The sequence below is a fragment of the Ailuropoda melanoleuca genome, chromosome 4 (genome assembly GCF_002007445.2).
Source record: "Ailuropoda melanoleuca isolate Jingjing chromosome 4, ASM200744v2, whole genome shotgun sequence".
Classification (NCBI taxonomy): Eukaryota; Metazoa; Chordata; class Mammalia; order Carnivora; family Ursidae; genus Ailuropoda; species Ailuropoda melanoleuca.
Window position 1 is genome coordinate 9,116,546 of NC_048221.1, and position 19,362 is coordinate 9,135,907.

Here is a 19,362-nt window from a genome sequence, read left to right on the forward strand (position 1 = left end):
AACGAATTCTGTTTGAAAGTCAAGGGTGTTTATTATATCATTCTTTTAAGAGACGGTTTGAACTGTCAAGGTTCTTCACACTCATTCCTAACTGAAACTTCCCCTTAGTTTTTTGGCCCCCGAGGAGCTCCTAGTACCTGAAGTAAATCCGGGTCTCCAGGATCGTCAGGCCAAAATATCAGCAAGGGAAATCTGTCTATAACATCTGGTATATTCTAAGAACCACCAGAAACAACTCTGGGAGTACTTAAGAGTTTCTGAGATGCTTGCTTCCCAGTTACCATGGAAACCTGATAGCCGGCAAAGCACAAGAGAGAATTGTCTGTAGCACTGGTGGGTCTGGAAGAACTTTCAGGGCCATCAACTGCAATTTCCAGATGAGAAATTTGAGACCCCGAGAAACTACCACACTTCACTGATTCCAAGACAACACTTGTTCAGTTTGACATCTATGAATTTGGGGTGTATCTTAAAACTGACATGTCCTAGTTTAAGACGGCAACACTGCTTTATTTCTGAGTGGCAAATAAAATAAAAGGGTGCTTTATAAATGAAGATGCTTTCAATTGATGGATGATGGGAGTGACTTGCCCAGGGTCACATGATGCGTTGTGAGCAGTGCAGACATTGAGAATCCAGGTCACCTGGTGACCAGGGAAGGGGTCTGTCATCAGACACAGCTTGGATTCTAGGTTCAAATCCTGGCTTTGTCACTTACTAGCTGTGTGACCCTGGGCGAGTTATCTAACCTCTCTGTGTCTCAGTTTTCTCAACTGGGGATAATTAAAGGAACTTTACAGACACAGAGGCCTAGGGCAGAAGTCCCAACCCCCTGTTCCTGAACCAGGACAGACAGAGCAAAGTGATTAGTGTGGAGAATATGGGAGATTAAAAATAGACTACAGAGGAGGTTAAGACAAGAAGAGTCCTCATGTGTAAGACTCCAGGGGGACCAAATGCAATTACTAAGGTTTGAACTAGGTCAGGGCTCTCAGAAGGCGAGCTGGTCTCTGGGGGGTGTCCTGAGGGGTCAACCAATGTGACCGAGAACAAGGAAGGTTACAAGGAAACAATGACCTGGACCAGGCTCCTGGGCCTCTCTAGGCTAAAGACTTGACTATCTCTAGTGGCTGTCTGGGTCAATTCTGAACCAGCTCAGAAGGGGAAAGAAGCTCCAGAACCAAGTCAGACAAATCAGTACATGCAGGAGGAGGGCAGCCAGCAGGCAAAAAGGTTTAGGGAAATCCTCACTCGGGGCCCACAAGCCAGAGCCAGGGCTTGCCTTCCTCGCTGTCGAGACACTACTCTTGTTGATTCCTCACAGCTCTTTATTTTTTAAATCTTGGTCAGAAGTCTCTCCACCTTTCACTGCTTCTCCTCACCCCCACCTGGCCATCAATTTTGATACTGTCTCATGCTAACTCCTGGAATCTGGGAATAAGCCCAGAAGGGCAAAGCCTTAGGGGTCCTGGTACCCACTGAGGGAGCAAGATGTTCTTACACTGGTTGGAGGAGATCTTCTAGAAATGAATTCCAGATTTAAGGAAGTCAAAAAGGGCAAGAGAGGAAAGGGGAGAAAAGTGGAAGATTTGAAAGACGGGAGAAGCACGGAGCGTCAGAGATGAGCAGAGAAAATGGGGACCACATAAGGGCTACTCTTTGTCCCGAAAGCATCCCCATCTCTCAACCACAAATTACTTATTTTAACATTCTCAGAGATACACCTATTAATTAGATGTGTTTTTCTGTCTCTATATGGCTGTCCTTAGTGGTCTCTACCCTTTTCTGTCTCTCTTCCAACACCCCCTTCAGCAGCACCCCATGCCTCTCTCTTAAAAAAGCATCACAGTAGTATTTGGTGGCCTGAATTCCAGCTTCCAGCCCCCAGGCCCAAAGAAGTTGGGCTCTGTTGTTGTGGTAGCAGTTACAGACACATCCCAATGATAGGACAGATTCAAAAAAAGCCAAGGAAGGAACACACACCACCAGAGAAGGAGAAGGGAAAAGGGTGTGAGGAAGGGATCGGAGAGCGGGTGGGGGCAGGGCCAGGTGGTACTCACAGAGGAAGTCGGAGAGCCACTCGGGCTGGTTGTAGTGAACAATAGCAACACACAGCGTGTTGAGGGCTACCAGACTGAGCACAGTCCAGTAGAAGGCCTGAGTTTTGACCATGCGGCGGATGTAGAAACGCATCCTCCTCTCCTTTTTGTGAAAAAAAGTCGAGTTCTCCAGCTTGGCACTTTTTATGCTGGCTCGGGCAAAGGGAGACCCTGCCAAGGAAAGGATGGAGAATGACAGGGTGTTCCCATGGAAGAAATTAACTCATGTGCGGTCCAGGCACGGAATCTGGCCAGGGGATTCATTAGCCTACCCGGCGAGTCCTCTGGCCCGAGGGAACCATCATGACCCAGGGCTTAGTTTTCCAGAGATGAAGCTTACAAGAAGGCAAACATAACAGTATTGGAAACAACCATGAGAGCTCTGGATGTCAGTGGGGAGGCAGATGGTTCTCCACTGATGGAGTCAACGGTCTCTGTCTCCCTCTCCTGGCCACATCTCATGATTCTGGGGGTCAAACCACCGGGTGGGATGAGGAAGGAGCTCAGGACCCTTGGTGCAGGGGCAAGCAGCAGAGCTGCATGCTGCGTGCTTGGGAGGCCTCCAGGAAGAGGTGTGAATAGGACCCTAGTTTCCATGGACACTTCGCTTTAGGCATGATCAGCAAGGAATGAGCCACCAAGGAATCTGCCTGCGTATTCTTTTACTTGTGGAATTTCTAGGGTGTGCCAGACTCTATTCCAGGTGTTCAGGATATACTAGTTAACAGACAGAGCCCTGCCTTTCTGGGCCCAATCTCCATTCAGAGAGAGACAGCAAATATAATTTAAAAAAGTAAATTAATAGTGTGAGGGAAGGTGCAAAGTACTTTGGGAAAAAGAAAAAGTAGTGTAAGGGGATGGGGAGCCCCTGGAGGGGCCATGGGACAGGCTGCCATATTAAGTCAGGTGGTCAAGGAGAAGGTGTTGACCCAAGTCATCTCAATATCGTAGGAAGCGTTAACAGGTCTTAGAGGCAGAAATATGCCTGCCTGGCAAATCTGGGGAATGGCATCCAGAAACCAGTATGGCGGGAGTGGAGTAGTTGAGGGGGAGAGGAGGAGTTGGTGAGGACAGGCAGGGGACAGTGTGGAACAAGCAGGGCTTTATGGGCTATGGGGAGAACTTGGGCTTCTGCTCTGAATGAGATGGAGACCACGGGGGTTTGAGCAGAGGAGGGAAGGGAACTGACTCAGGTGCTCACAAGCGCCCCCTGGCAGCCGTGGGGGGAATGGACTGCGGAAGGCCAGGGCAGGAACAGAGAGGAGGCGACTGCACGGGTCCAGGCCAGCAATGACACCGCTGGACTCCACGGCGGCGAAGAAAGCAGAAGAGTGGGCCGATCTGGGATGTGTTACTTAAGGGAGATGTCAGCACCTGCTGTTGGATCAAGTGTGGGTGTGAGACGGAGGGAGGTGCCAAGGTGTTGGGCCTGATCCCCTGGAGGGACAGAGCTGCCAACCAATGAGAGCGGACAGGTTTGTGGGGTGGTTCAGAGATCGGTTTTGGATGGACTGATTTTATCTTCTAAACGATCGCTTCTTGAAAACCTTCAGTTGCACTCATTTGTTTATTGTTCTTTGGCTCACTCACCCTTTCACCTATTCCCTAGCTTGTTCGTTGACTCATGCATCCATTAGCTGATTTGTCCAGTCACAGCTTGTGCACCAGCCCATCCCACCAGCCAGACCCGGGACACAGCAGACATCTCACACTTCCTTCCTAGTTACAAAATTCTAAACACGCTCCTTCTCAGCAGCTGCTGGCCAGGCCTGGTGGCTGGACACCCCCCCTCCCCGCCCATGTCCATCACCTGCCTGACCTCACAGGCATTGAGAACCTCAGGATGGCTCCTCATGGCCCTTCCCACTTGGGGCATTTCAGGCCCCGGTCTCTGCAGCTCCCGAAGATGTGCCCAGACCCGCAAGCGTCCATAGGGCACGGCAGAGAGGAATGAGACTTCCGAAGATCTCAGGTCAAGTTGGGATGCTCCGTGGGGAGAAGGAGGGAGAGAAGGAGAGGGAGAGAGTTGGGGCAGAGCTCAGACACTGGGCAGGAGGCTCCCCACCCCTACTCCTGCTAAGCTGGTTCTATCACCAACCACCAAATGACCTTGGGCAAGTCACCCTGCATCTTGGGGCTCCAGTGTCTCCATCTGTAAACCGGGGACAACCACACTCCCCACCTCGCAGGGCCATGGAGAGGAATACACCTTAGCCTGATGTTGCCACATTGTGCTTATTGGCCATGACAATCTTCTCCTGTAACCCAAGTGCTACAGTGAAGACCCAGCTCACGTGCCAACTTACGGAGCAAGCCTTTCCTGATCACTGGCCCGGAGACACATCCCCCGAGCACAGCACTCATGGGGAAGGGAAAGGGAGCAACTGTTAACCGAACACCTACTACATGCTAGGCCCGTATGAGCTGTGAATGGTCATCTGTGTTATATTTCATGCTCCACCTTGACCACCCTTCTCTCTGATTTTTCTCTGTGGTCTGGAACTGCAATTGCGGGCAATCTCTAGATCTTAAAAATATTTTAATAAGAGATCTTATGAAACCCAACAGATCCAAAATATTATCATTTCAACATAGCATCAGTATAAATGTATATTAAGGAGATAGTTTACACTTTTTTTTTTTTTGGTACTAGGACTTCCAAATCTGACGTGTTGGAATGAAGCACATCTTGGTTCACACCAGCTATACGCAAGGGATCAAGAGCCACAGGTGGCCAGTGGCAGTCTAGAATGTTCTCTGGTGAGGATGGCAGTCTGTCACCCACCCAAGTTTAATCTGGGGACTTGGGGCAATTGACAGGTCCTTAAAATTCTCTGTAAATGGAAATAGGTCCTGCCTAAGTTGTGGGTTGAACCGTGTCCCTCAGAGAGACGTGCTCAAGTCCTAACACCTGGTCCTTGTGAATGTGACCTTACTTGGAAGTAGGGTCTTTGTGGCTGTAATCAAGTTATGATGAGGTCATACTTGATTAGGGTGGGTCTTAAATCCCAAGACTGGTGTCCTTATAAGAAGAGAAGAGCCACAGATGTGCACAGGAAGACCACGGGGGGACAGAGGCAAAGACTGGAGCGATGGTGGACACAGAAGCTAAGGCTCACCAACACCCCCAGAGCCTCGAGAGGCAGGGAAGAGATTCTCCCCTGAAGCCTTCAGAAGCAGCACGGCCCTGCCGATACCTTGATTTTAGTTTGGACTTCTGGCTTCCAGAACTGTGAGAAAATAGATTTCTGTTGTGAGAAGCCACCCAGTTTGTGGTGCTTGTTACAGCAGCTCGAGCAAACGCAGACAACCCCCACGGAGCTCGTCCCACTGCAGTCACTAGATGGACTCTGATTTTCCTAAGGCGCTGGTGTCGTGATGACAGCATCCATGTGCGACTCAGCATTTCCTAGAAACGACTCGAGCTCCACACTTCCGCAGTATGTTCATCAACTGTGGAGGAGACCCCTTTACCATGCGTGTGTCAGCGGACTGGGCAGCGCGACGAGTCACCAATCACACAAGACTTCGCTCACTGTGGATGACGGCAAATGCCACCGGCTCCTGCCTTATTTTGAATTGTTATTTACGGAAAGCAACGTAAAGCCATTTCCTGGTCAGAACTGAAGTTCCAGAGGTCTCCTTTGGGGTGGGTTAGGAAACCACTGGCTAGGGCGGAGATGGAGGTTTGGGGGGGTGGAGTGGGGTGGGGGGGGTGGGGAGCCCTTCCTGTGTGTTTTTGAGCTGGATTTTGGTGGGTTGGCCTGTGGCAAACCTGGTCCCGGGAGACGAAGTCGCTCGTGTGTGTTTTGGATCCGTTTAGAAAACGGAAAGTCACCTGCTTTGTCGCAGAAATGCCCTGGGACAGCCACAGCTCTTAATCTGACCTCTTCCTACTTTGGCTTCTCAAAGTCGGCGCAACGTTTCTTCCGTCAGCCACAAATTCAAGGGCCGGGAGAAACTGTGAGTGTCTCTCTTGGCTTCTTGGTTCACCCCCTCCCTCGCCCCCGTTATGGGCTGAACTGACTCCCCCAAATTCACACGCTGGAGTCTCAACCCCCAGTACTTCAGAAAGGGAGTGTATTTGCAGATGCAGGGTCTTTAAAGAGTAATTCAAGGAAACTGAGGTCCTGTGGGCAGGCCCTAATCCAATAGGACTGGAGTCCTTATAAGAAGAGATTAGGACACAGACACGCCCAGAAGGAAGAGCATGTGAAGACATAGGGAGGAGACCGCTGTCGACCAGCCTAGGAGGGAGGCCTCGGAAGCAACCAGCCCTGACAACACCTTGCTCTAAGACCTCCAGCCTTCAGAACTGTGAGAAATTAGATTTCCATTGTTAAGCCCCCCAGTCTGTGCTACTGTATTATGTCAGACCTCATAAGTGGATACACGCACCCCATTCTGTATAAAGCCCGGTTTAAAAACGCCTCCTGCATGAAGCTTTCTTTGCTTATCCACCAGATTCCTCCCAGCCCACACAGCCAGCCATGAGATTCCTTATAATTGGTCTTTGTTGCTTTTAAGTACCTTAAACTTATCTAATTACTTTTTTGATTTCAAAAGTAATGCCCATCCCTGATTCATACCTTTTAGAAAAATGTCACATAGAAAGTGGAAATCCCTTGCAATCCTCCAATTTCCACATTTTAAAGCAGCCCTTACACTTAATATTGTTCTTAAAACGGGACCATACATTTGATATAATGCTGTGCAACTTGCTTTTTTCACTGAGAAATCGGTTTCAAACACTTTTCCATGCCAGTAGCACCCCCGTCCTTTCTCCAGGCTGCGTAATAGTCCATCGTGTATAAATACTGTAATTTCTTTGGTCATCTCCCCATTTCTGGGCATGTGGGTTGCTTCTGGTTTTTCACTTTTTTATTTATTTATTTATTTTTAAAGATTTTATTTATTTATTTGACAGAGATAGAGACAGCCAGCGAGAGAGGGAACAGAGCAGGGGGAGTGGGAGAGGAAGAAGCAGGCCCATAGCGGAGGAGCCTGATGTGGGGCTCGATCCCATAATGCTAGTATCATGCCCTGAGCCGAAGGCAGACGCTTAACCGCTGTGCCACCCAGGCACCCCGGTTTTTCACTTTTTTAAAAAAAGATTTTATTTATTTGATAGAGAGCTAGAGAGAGGGCATGAGCAGAGGGAGCTGAAGAGGGAGAGGGAGAAGCAGACTCCTCGCTGGGCAGGGAGCCCAAACTCACTTAACCAACTGAGCCACCCAGGTGCCCCATCATTTTCACTTAAAAAAAAAAAAACCACTTTATTTTTAAGTAAGCTCAACACCCAACATGGGGCTTGAACTCAAGACCCTGAGATCAAGATTTGCATACTCTACTGACAGCCAGCCAGGCGCCCCTGGTTTTCACTTTTTTGAACACCAGAAACAACGCTGTTGAGAAGAGGCATAGACCTTTTGCACACATGGAAGACATGGTTTTGAAGTGGAAATGCTAGGTCAAAGAATATAAACATCTATAATTAAATAATACCAAGCCATATATTAGAAACACCTCAAATTACACTCCTGCCAACAGCCTATGACAATGCTCATTTCCCCACATCCTTGCCAACACTGGGTAGTATCACTTTTCCACCTTTTCTAGAATGACTGATGAAAAAGAATTTCTCCGTCAATTAAGAGCAGGTACCCAATCTTATCCATAGGAGAGATCCTGACTTGAGTAAGCCAATTTTTTTTTTCAGTGCCTGGCATTTAAAACATGTGGATTGAACAAAAAATGTTTGCCTCTCAAAATAAAACAAAACATTAAAAAAATGGAAGCAACCTAATTGGGAAAATGTGTGGGCCAGACGGATCCCATCAAATACACAGAGCACTGACAGAGTGCTCCCATTCTCGAACTTGCTGGAAGGAGGGAAACAGATGTATCCACAAGTTGAAATAGGACTAGTTCATCATTCCAAGGAAGAGAGTGTTTTGGCTAGAAATTAAAAATGCAAATTAAAACAAGCTTTAAGGTATTATTACAAACCTACTTCACTGGGAAAGGAAATTAAACAAGAAATATGCAGTGGCCGGGGTGGGGGAATCTGTGATCGTATGAGTACTTGGCAGGTTTATAAATGGGTTCAGTGCTTTGGAAACTCAGAATGGCTCTGTGAATAATGAGTTGAAAAGCTGTTAATATCTTTGATCCTGTAATTATCCCCAAGGAAACACGCCCAAAGGGTGGGGGGAGTAATTGTACATCAATGTTCGCAGTGGTGTTTCTCGTTGGGGCAAAAATTGGCAACAACTCCAACGCCATATGAGAGAGCCACGGCCAAGCAAACCACAGCGTAGCCACCCTTACGGACTATAGGACTGCGGCGGGAATGATGTCGAAACTTAGCATGCAGGTCAAAGACTAGGGTGGAGTGAAAACAGCAGAGGATAAAATAGTTGGTGCCTGTGGAATAGAACCACGTGTATATGAGAAATTCCCTCTCCCCTTCCCTCCTTCTGTTGTTTTTTCTGGTGGGGAGGGGCAGAGGGAGCAGGAGAGAATCTTAAGCAGTCTCCACGCTCAGCGTGAAGCCCGAACCAGGACTTGATCTCATAACCCTGAGATCATGACCTGAATTGAAATCAAGAGTTGGACACTTTTCTGACTGAGTCACCAGGCAGCCCTAAAATATTTTATTTTTAAGTTATCTCTGCACCCAACGTGGGGCTCGAACCCACAACCTCGACATCAGGAAATGCATGCTCTACTGACTGAGGCACCCAGGATCCTCCTGCCTTTTGTTTCTCTGCCTCTAGGTTTTCCTTCTCTCCTCTTTTCCTCTCCCCGTCTTCTCTCCCTCCTCCACCTTCCCTTCTCTCTTCCAGCCTTTCTTCCTCTGACCGCACAGTTTAAATGCCTTCTCCCCTCAGAGTCATGCGTTATTTCCCCTGCCCGGATGCTCTCCCACTTTCATTCCTGGGATGTTTAAAAACCCATTTGAAAAAATAAAAGGGCACTTTGGTGTAATTAAAGAAAACAAAAACAAAATCAAAAACAAAAACAAAACATAATATGTTCTTTTCGGAGAAGGTCAAAAGCAGTCTCAATCAGGAGGGGTGAGCAGGGGAAGGGTAAATGTCCCCTCCCCCTCAAACGCTGTCCTTTGCGGTAACCAACAACAACAGACGGAGTACAGCCTTCCCCATGGTTCTCTCTGCTTTCACTGCCATGGCGAACTCCTATCCATCCTTCAGTTCTCAGCTGCAGCACCACGTCCTCTGAGAAGGCTTCCCTGATCACACCCCACCCTTCCAGAGCCCAATGCCGGGGCATCTCCTCTGCAGCGCCGCGATCACGACAGGTTTATTTTGGGAATTATCTGTTCAACATCCGTGTCCTGCACTTGACGGCAAGCTCCACGTGGGTACGGATTTGGTTCCCGTCTTGTTCACAACTGGCGCCTAGTAACAGCAGCCCCTCAGTGAGTACTAAGCAATCCTAACACCACGGCTGGAGCTTATTCTCCGCCAGGCGCCCTTCTGAATGCTGACCGCGGATTATTTTGTTTAAGCTTTCACAACGGGATTAGGAGACAGGCACTGCTGTTATTCCCATCACCGTGTCATCTGCTCCAGGACGCACAGGTGGAAAGGGGCACAGTGGGGACCCAAATCGAGGCAACGAGGTTCCCAGGCCATCAGCTCCCCTCTCTTGCGGGATCAGTGAGCGTGGGGTGCCAGGCCGGGCCAGGAGGGACTCACCCACAGAGGCGATGTCTGCCAGCTGGTCCTCCGCCTCCTCAGGGTTGAGCAGGTCTGTCTTGCTCTTCTTTATGGCGGCTCTCCGCAGAGCTCCAACAATGGAAACATGGCAAGAGAAAAAGACGTTACCCTTTTTGAGATAAGAACCGTACCTCGGTGTCCTTGGGTTCTTGGTGCCGGGGACTTGCTACGTGTTGTGGGGTTAATTAACCCTCATGGCCATCCGGGTCGGTGGGAAGTAAGAGTACGCCCATCTTACAAACGTGGAGACTGAGGCTCAGGGAGGCTACATGACTTTGCCCCAGGGCTAAAGAACAGAGTCAAGTCCTGTTTGGTCTGACTCTAAGTCTAGGCTCTCAGCCACCCTCTCCCCTCTGGGATGACTGGGACTGGATGTACAGGGACTCCTACGAAAGCAGCCCACCCTTGATCTTCAGCATGCTTGTGAGGCAGGCCAGGACTGTGGACGATTTCCCTTAATATTTCTATTCCTCCCCCATGAGCTCTCCAGGGGATGGTGAGTTCAGGCACATGTTTCTAACAAAATGATTCAGACACCCCCATGGGTCAGTTCTTCCTCTCCCCCCAAACAGTACAATCCATTTTGGAATCTACTGAGATAAAGCCCCAGCCCCTTACTTCCTTCTCAATCCTGGTATTTTTCAATCCAAAGTCAATGCTCTGTCTGGCCGAATTTCTAGCATGTGAGACAACGGTCCTAAATGGTAAGTTGGATTCTTGGTTACTGATCTATTTAGTGAACACGGATGGCGCTGACCCTGAGCCAGGCACTGCTGTAGGCATTCTCTTTGCAAGTATTAACGCAATGTCCGTAAACTGTCCGGTGAGCTGGGTATTATTACCGCCGTGCCCATTTTATGGATGAGGAAGGCTGAGGCACATGGTTAAAGCAGAAAGGGCAGGTCAGAAAATGTAGAAACTGTGCCACAGTCCTGAAATGCCCCCCAAAATCAGATTCGTGCCATGTCTGTATCTTCCTGGTCCTGACCTGAGCTTGTGTTTGTCCTCGGAGTCACCTGGGCTCTGAGCATCCATCCCCTGGAGGCCCCTTAGCACCAAACAGTCTGTTCCCCCAGCACTGGCTGCTGCGGTCTCCCCTGGGGTCCACCCCCAAGCCAGGTTCAGAGCAGTTACCATCAAAGGGATGCCTCTGCTCTCCGTCGGTTTCATCCTCCGCGAGGATCACCTCTTCTGAGGAGGAAGAGCACACAGGTAAGCCCCAGCGCCTGCAGCCTCTCCTGGGCTGAGTTCCCTTGGACAAGGAATGAGAAGGGTCTGCCCGGCCACCTCCGCTCTCCTCTTGCTGATCGCGGCAGCTCAACCAGCCAGAAATGTGCTGCTCTGTCCTTCCTGACGCCCAGCCTCACTTCAGCAACAGTGTAGAGCGAACACCACCTCCACCTCCCTCAAAATAAAACCCAGCCTCCTCATCGTGACCTGTAAGGCCTTGCCTGATCTGGAGCCTGTCACCTCCCAGTCCTCGCTTCCTCTCACTTTCCCCTGCACATATTCTGCTCCAGCCACACTGGCTTCCTGGCTATGACTCAAGGCCGCTCCCACCTCAGGGCCTTTGCACCTGCTGTTCTAGTCCCTCTGCCTGGAACCCCCTTCGCTAGACATCCACATGGCTTCTGTGGGGTCTGCTCTGATGTCCCCTCCTCAGAGAGACCCTCTCTGACCACCCCACCTCCTCCAGCTGTTTTCTATTTCCTACCTGCTTTATTTTTCCTCTCAGCATTGGGGAGCACTCAACAGTACATGTACTTGTTTATTTTCTGTCTCCTTCAGTAGAACACCAGAGCCCCGAGGGCAGGGATCTGGTCTTTTGTTCCCTGCCATATCCCTCAGTGCCTAGAACAGTGCCTGACACACAGTGGGCGCTCCATAAGCGTCCGCTGAATGGCGGAACCAATAAACACGTGCCCACCGTGTGTCGGGCACGGCTCTTTCTCGGTGGCTTAGCTTGGACGCTCTGACTGCAGACTCCACAGCCCTGCACGAGAGACGCTATCATATCTCCGTTTCACGACCAAGGAAACTGGAGCGCGGGAAAGTGAGCTGCGTGGCTGGGAGGTGGCAGAGCTGGGATGTAAACCAAAGCTCCTCAGCCGTTAGGTGACATCCTACCCTGGTGTCGCCCCGGAAGTTTCTCTACTCTGCTCCAGATTCCTGCTGCGGAGACGCGGGGCCACCCGGCCAGCTCCTCTCTCTCCTGCCGTCGGGGCCCTCCCCTCGCCCACCCGCGAGCTGCACGCAGGACTCTCGTGTGCTCTGACGCTCCAGGGACGAAAGGGCCTCACCTGCTTTTGAGATCCACTCCATGTACCCATTGAGCTCTCGTTCGATCTGCTGCTGCCGCCTGAGCTTCAGAAAAGCCCGCCGGTTCTCCACCCGCTCCCTTTCTTTGGCAAATTCCCTGCAGAAGCAGGAAAGAGGCAGGTCTGGCTGTTGTCGACATTTTAGGGACTGTGTGTGTGTGTGTGTGTGCACGCGCGTGTGCGTGTTTGGGGGTTCAGAAACCCCTGGAGGGCAGGCAATGGACTTTAACACGAGGAATCAGGTCTCCTGGGAGGTCAGAACACCATAGGGATTGGGGGTATTTCTGCCAGCTTCCCACATTATCCAACAATTGCACCCAGCTAGAGGAAAAAAGCAAAACCACAGACCCAGGCCATGCCAACTGCCGCTGGCTGCGTACCCCATTCGGATTCTCTGCACACTCGGGTGAAGACTATTTTCAGTGCTCTTTTAAGTTAGGCCAATGAGACATAAGCTGAAGATTTCTGCGGTAGCCTCCTTTCCCTGATGTGTACCCTTCCCCTTTCTGTTCCCTCCCTCCTCTTCATGTTTGGAACGTGCGGGGGCCCTCTTGTGAGTGTGAGGCAGCCATTTGAAGCCCATGAGGCATCCGTGAAGCTGAAAGCGTCTGCCTGGTAAGGACATCAGAGTAGAAAGCCAGACAGAACCGGGGTTCCTGACAGCACTGTGGAGCCACCATTCCAGTCCCCAGACTTCTTGTGATGAGAAAAATAAAACCTACGTATGATTAAGCCCCCAAACCCCAAACCCACCTTCAATCTTGGGGATAAGGGATAATATGTGTCATGAAAATACATGTATGGTTGTATACTGAAATATACAGTATATTTGGAAAACAGGGGAAGGGGGAACCCAATCTATTAATTTTCTAAAAAATGTAAATTATAGAAAGTAAAGCTCTATAGAAGTTTCTTGTGTTGTGGGTTGTGGGTTGGGAAAGACTTCTGAATGAGGGGTCTGCATTGGAAAGAAGCTCCCCTTTCCCAGGCTGGAGGTTGTTTAATGCCAGGGGGACAGGGTTGTGAGCTGAGGCTGGACTGGATTTCAGCCCCCATGAGTCCTTTCACTGGGCGCTCACAGCAGTGCACAACCTGTGCACCTGTACCTGACTTGCTAAAAACTTTCTAGCTAACTCAAGACAAGGGAAGACCTATTCTCTGCCTGGAGAATGAAAACAAAGGTTTAATGGCCTCTTTATTGTCAGAAGATGGCGAGGGGGAGTGGGGTGAGGAGAGCAGCAGAGACTTACCCTGACAGCACACCCAGCACGAGGTTCAGCATAAAAAAAGAGCCAATGATGATGAGAGGGATGAAGTACAACCAGTTCCAAGTGTTCCCTGAGGCATCGTTGCTCTGTGGGAGGTGAAGAGGGAAAGGAGGTAAGCGTTCATGGGGCTCAGGTACGACTGGACAGGTGGGAGAAGAAGGAGCTCTGCCCTCAAATGTCCTTGGCCTGTGGAGTCCTGGAGCTCTGGAAGCCCAGACAGGGAAATGAAACAGGATCAATTAGTGGGGGAAACCCCAGAGGTACCACCAGAAGGACAAAGGCCCCTCCTAATCGTGTAGCCCTCACAGGACCCAGGAACCAGCATGAAACTCAAGAGAACTTCACAGACCAAACTCCAGGAGAAAAGAAGGAAAAAAAAAAAAAAGCCCAATCAAAATGTAGAAATGATCCCCTGGTTCCTTCCCGGTCCCCCTCACAGCCACAGTCTTCCTTTAGGGGAGGTGCACGAAGGCAGGGTCTGACTGCCAGGCTAAGTCACCAAGGCAAACCGCAGGGCTGGGAGCCTTTTCCTCAGGTGTCTCCCTCCTCTGTGCACTGCAGCCCCAATGTGAACCACAACAAAATTCTCAGAAGTGCCCAGCTCAGTTTTCAAAGGGGCGGGGGAGACGCTGACAAGTCAAACATTCCTCTCTGGAGAGAACTGAACACTGTGCCAAGAAGGAAGTAAGGGGGGGGATGAAAATCAAGGAGAGAGAGAAAGATATAAAATCCAGTGCTAACAGAGTACTTACTTGCGCCAGACGCTCTAAGTGTATTAGCTATGCTACCTTAGTTACTCATTTAATCCTCATGATGACTCTATTTTATCATCATGCCCGCTTTACAACTGGGGAAACAGGCTCAGAAGACAAAAGTGCCAGCCCAAGGTCACAGAGTCAGTTGGTGTAGATATGGGATTGGAACCAGGAGATGGGGGCCCAGAGTCCACGGACACTTAACTTCTGTGCGGGGAAGCCCTGATATCAGCAGCTGGAGCAGAGAGAGCCTTATAGCGGCTCCTGAGCCCTGGGGCACCTGCAGAACGCGGAGCCCCCATGCGTGGCTTTAAAAGCTCACCTTTAGCTGCATATCTGATGCTGTCGCTACCAAGCAGAAAGGTTAGGATGAGAAAGACTGATTCTACCAGGTGTGTGCGACTCTGTGGAGGACCCGGAATCCCCACATGCTGCCTGGGGCAGGGGTGTAACACGGTGTATGAAGGGTCTGTGCCTGGTGTAACAAAGAACGGCAACCACAGCCCTTAAAACAACAGAAATTGATTGTGTCACGGTTCTTGGAGGCCAGATGTTTGAGATCACGGTGTCAACAGGGTTGGTTCCTTCTGGAGGCTCTGAGGCGAATCCATCCTACGCCTCTCCCCTGGCGTCTGGGGGGTTGCGGACAATCTTTGGTTGGTTCCTAGGCTTACAGAGCCATCACCCTGGTCCCCACCTTCATCTTTGCATGACATTCTCCTTGTGTGCATGTCCATCTCTCTGTCCAGATTCTTCCCCCCCTTTTAAGGATGTCATTCATATTGGATTAGGGCCCACACTAACGACCTCATCTTCCACGATGATCCCATGTCCAGTTAAGGTCACATTTTCCTGGTACTGGGTGTTAGGACTTCAGTATATGAATTGGAGGGAGGACACAATTCAATCCATAACGCACAGTACAACCACTTTGGAAAAGGGATTGGGAATTTCTACTAAAATTAAGTTACGTACCTGCACTACCACCTGGAAATTCCACTCCTGAGTCCCGGATATCTACCCAACAGAAATGTGAACGGCATGCAGAAGACTGTTCAGAGTGGGGATCTTCATAATAGCCCCAAACTGGAAATGATCTGAATCCTCATCCACAAGAGAGAGGACACATAAATGGAATGTCATGCCATGAATGACTGCCACTTGTCCCATGAAACCTTACAGAGTTAGTGTCAAGCAAAGGAAGCCAGACAGAGAAGGACATATATGGAAGATTCCATTTATACAAAATACAAAAGCAGGCAAACCAGTCAACCGTGCCTGAGGTCCTGATGGGGCACCCTTTGGGGAGAGGGCACAAGGAGGCTTCCCGGGCTGAGACGGTTCTGTTTCCTGATCCGGTGCTGGTCACATGGTTGTGTCCAGTTTGTGAAAATTCATCAAGCTCCTCCCTTAAGATCTGTGGGGTTTCTCTATGCTTATTTTACTTCACTTTTTAAACATATTTTTGGGGTCAGCTTTACCTTAAAAAGGAAGAAAATTTTGACCCATGCTACAACGTGGATGAATGTTGACACTATGCTGAGTGAAATAAGCCAGTCACAAAAAGACAAAGGCTGGGGGCACCTGGGTGGCACAGTCAGTTAGGCATCTGCCTTTGGCTCAGGTCATGATCCCAGGGTCCTGGGATCGAGCCCCACATGGGGCTCTCTGCGCAGCGGGGAGCCTGTTCCTCCCTCTCCCTCTGCCGCCCCCTCTCCTTGTGCTCTCTCGTGCACTCTCTCTCTCAAATAAATAAATTCTTAAAAAGAAAAGACACATGTTGTATGATTCTATTTCTATGAGGTTCCCTACAGGAGTCACAGTCACAGAGACAGGAAGTAGACGGCGGGCACCAGGGGCTGGGGGAGGGGCCGGGGAGTCAGTGTCACAGTCTATTTGCAAGACGTAATGAGTTCTGAAGATGGGTGGTGGGGACGGCTGCAAAACAACGAGAATGCACTTAATGCCACAGAACTGGACCCTTAAAAATGGTTTAAGATGGTGAAGTTTATGTCCTGTGTATTTTACCAACAACAAAAAAATGGAAAACAAGGCAAACCAACAAAGTCAATGTTCATCATGGACACATGGACAAGGTCTGGGGACAATTAATATGTCAGGGCTCCTAGCTCATGTCCTTTTTCCAGCAAACACCCAAAGTTCTGATGCTTTGCTTCTAGAACGTTCTGAAAGAAAGAATGGAGTCAGCAGAACAGGGCTGGACAGAAGGCAAGACCGGCTTTGTGCTTTTCCTTTCCAGTGCTGCGGCAGCTGAGGCTTCTCATGCCTATTTCTTAGGCTAAATATAGTCCAGGGAGAGAAAGCCCGCACCAGCCAACACAAGAAAAAGTCTGGGCCATCTCAGGAAACACGTTTGGGATGGGGACAGAGCGGCGGGTGGGGGGAGAGAGGCAGGATGGAACAGGGAGAAACAACAGAGGCCCCTCAGAACTGAGGCAGCCCCTCAATCTCAGACTCTGCCCACACCCCAGCTCCCCAGCAGGCTTAGGACCCTCTGGGCCATGATATCCTGCCCAGCCTAGTAAGACACATTCAGCACCAGGCACTCAGCTGACCTGAGCTCAGTTAATCCTCTCATGGACCCAAAAAAGGGGTACACAATCCTTCCCATCTTCCTGGGATGGTAAAGAGAGGTAAAGTTCCACCCCCAAAGTCCATTCTGGGTTGCATTAGGTCCCCTCAAAAGATGTGTTGGAAGTCATAACCCTGGAACCTAGGAATGTGACTTTACTTGGAAATAGGTCTCTGCAGCTGGCATCAAGTTAAGGTGAGGTCATGATGGGGGGGCCCTCATCCAATATGAGACGTCCTTTTAAAGAGTAAGAAAACACCAGGTGGAGACAGAGACACACAGTGGAGAGGATGGCCACGTGGTTACAGAGGCAGAGAGTGGAGAGAAGCCAAGGAAAGCCAAGGGTCAACGACCACTCACAGAAGCCAGAAGGAGGTGAGGAAGGATTCTACTGAGTCTCAGAGGGAGCACAGCCCTGCTGACACCTTAGTCTCCTACTTCTAGCCTCCCCGTGATGACAGCCACAGAAAATGAATATAGTCCCCGAGCTACTGAATGGCAGAGGTCCCCACCCCCCAATGCCCCTGTCACTCTGCCCCTGGGTAACTCTTCTCCAGCCACATGGGCTCCTTTCAGCTCCTCAGGTGCACTAGGCATAATCCCACCTCAGGACCTTTGCACCTGCTGCTCCCCTGCCTGGAAGGCTCTTCCCCCAGATTCCTACATGGCTCCTCCCTCACTCTCCTTCAGGTCTTTGCTCAAATGCCACCTTCTCCGGGAGGTCTTCTTTGATGGTCCTTCATTTCTAATCCCATTTTCTGCACTTTACCCTCTCCACACCTTACGTATTTCTCCTGTTCACTGTCCGTCTCCCCAGCTGGAATGTCAGTTCCACAAGGGGCAAGGACGTTGTGCATTTTTTTTTTTTTGTCTGCTGCTGTATTCCCTAGCACAATGCCAGGCATGCAAGCAGTGCTCAATAAATGTTTGTGGAATGACTGAAGGAGAGGTGGGTCCAAGTTCCCCACGTAGCCCGTATCCTCAGTTCCCAAGCTGTTCTCCCTCCCCCACCTCGCTTGTCTGCTTTCTTCCCTGGGACTGAGGGAGAACTTGTTCTCCTTCCAATCTGGCCCAAGTTATTCAGTTCCATGCTCTAGAGCCAACAACTCATGGAGAAGAAATTGGAGGAGGGGTGGGTCCAACTTTTGATTAGGAGGTGGGCTTTCCCTGGGGCCTGCTTGGGAGCAAACTGGGAACTATGTTTCCCAAGAAGAATGGCTGGAACTGCCATGGCTATTCTGATAGCAGAGGATGTGGGGGGCCCAAATCTCCCCTCCTGGGTCCAACCTCCTTTGGCAGTTCAGGTAAAGGGCGGATGTGTGCAGGAGGCTGGGCTCGGGGAAATGAAGGAGGATGGAAACTTGCTCACCTGTCATCATCAGTGAGGCTCAAAGAGTTCCAGTGCTTGGAACACTATTTCTTATTAGTGATGTCACTAAATATTTCTGGTGATAGGGTGGGATGGCTCGTCCTGGTCCCCCTGTGGTTGGCTGAGGGCCACATGAGTGCTGACCAATAAGGAGTGAGTGGAGACAGCTGTGCCACTTTGGAGCCCTGAACTGTCAGCGTGGGACCCTTGGGGCTTGCTTTCTATTTGGGACAGCAAGTGGCAATGTCCTAGCTGCTTTATTAGCTGGCTCCCAAGGGATGATGGTGACAGCCCCCTTCCCCCACTACCAACCTACACTGGACGTGGAGTGTAAGCAAGAAAAGAGATTTGTTGTTAATGTCACAGAGACTTTGGGGGCTGTTTGTTACTGCAGTATCACACAGCTTTCCTGGCTGATACACCCGGATACCTCCTCGGTTTGCTCCTTCGCCTCCTTCAGGTCTTTCTCGAATGCCACTTCCTCATCGACCCTCCTCTGGATCTCATGAGGCAGGTGGGGGGAAAAGAACGTCTCCGGTATGGGCAATGGAGAAATCGGTACACCGAAAGGTAAAGTCCAAGATTACCATGCTCTCGTTTCTGTTCTCTGAGCCTCGGCCTGGAAGCCAGTGTCCCCTCGATCTTGGTGTGGTTGATTCCTCTCATCACTCAGCCTTCAGCTCCACGGTGCCCGGCTCAGAGAACCTTCCCAGCGCTCCTGACCCAAAGGGCTAGCCCTTCCCCCCAGCACTGCCAGACATCCATTCTCTTCCTGGCATGCTTCGTACTCTGAATCACCTTCTCAATTTATACATTTGCTTGTTTGTAAACTGTCTTTGTCCCTAAAACGTCACCTCCCCAGTGCCCAGAACGGCACCTGGCATACAGTAGGTGCTTACTAAGCACTGGTGACATGATGAATGCACATAATTCTGAGGTCCCTGGGGGGGGTTGTTTAAATAATACCAAGGACAGGGGCACCTGGGTGGTTCATTTGATTAAGAGTCCAACTCTGGATTTCGGCTCAGGTCATGATCTCAAGGGCGGGAGGTGGAGAGCCGTGTCAGGCTCCATGCTCACTGGGGAGTCTGCTTGAGATTCTCTTTCTGCCCCTTCTCCCCAAATAAATAAATAAATCTTAAAAAAAATAATACCATGGACAGGAGACTGTATTTATCTCAGGTCCAAATGATCAGGCTATTTCCCTGGGAACAA

General features: G+C 50.1%; 1 protein-coding gene across 1 annotated transcript in view; it reads right to left on the reverse strand.

Annotated features, from left to right (window-relative positions):
• Nucleotides 1-19,362, reverse strand: part of CACNA1A (calcium voltage-gated channel subunit alpha1 A) — a 214,528-nt gene that overhangs the window by 83,087 nt on the left and 112,079 nt on the right. Inside the window, exons 8-12 of the mRNA XM_034657160.1 lie at nt 13,413-13,516; nt 12,145-12,260; nt 10,979-11,035; nt 9,824-9,913; nt 2,061-2,270 (exon numbers count right to left, since the gene is read on the reverse strand). Of these exons, the coding sequence (XP_034513051.1) occupies nt 2,061-2,270; nt 9,824-9,913; nt 10,979-11,035; nt 12,145-12,260; nt 13,413-13,516 (577 nt within the window). The remainder of the gene's footprint in view (nt 1-2,060; nt 2,271-9,823; nt 9,914-10,978; nt 11,036-12,144; nt 12,261-13,412; nt 13,517-19,362) is intronic.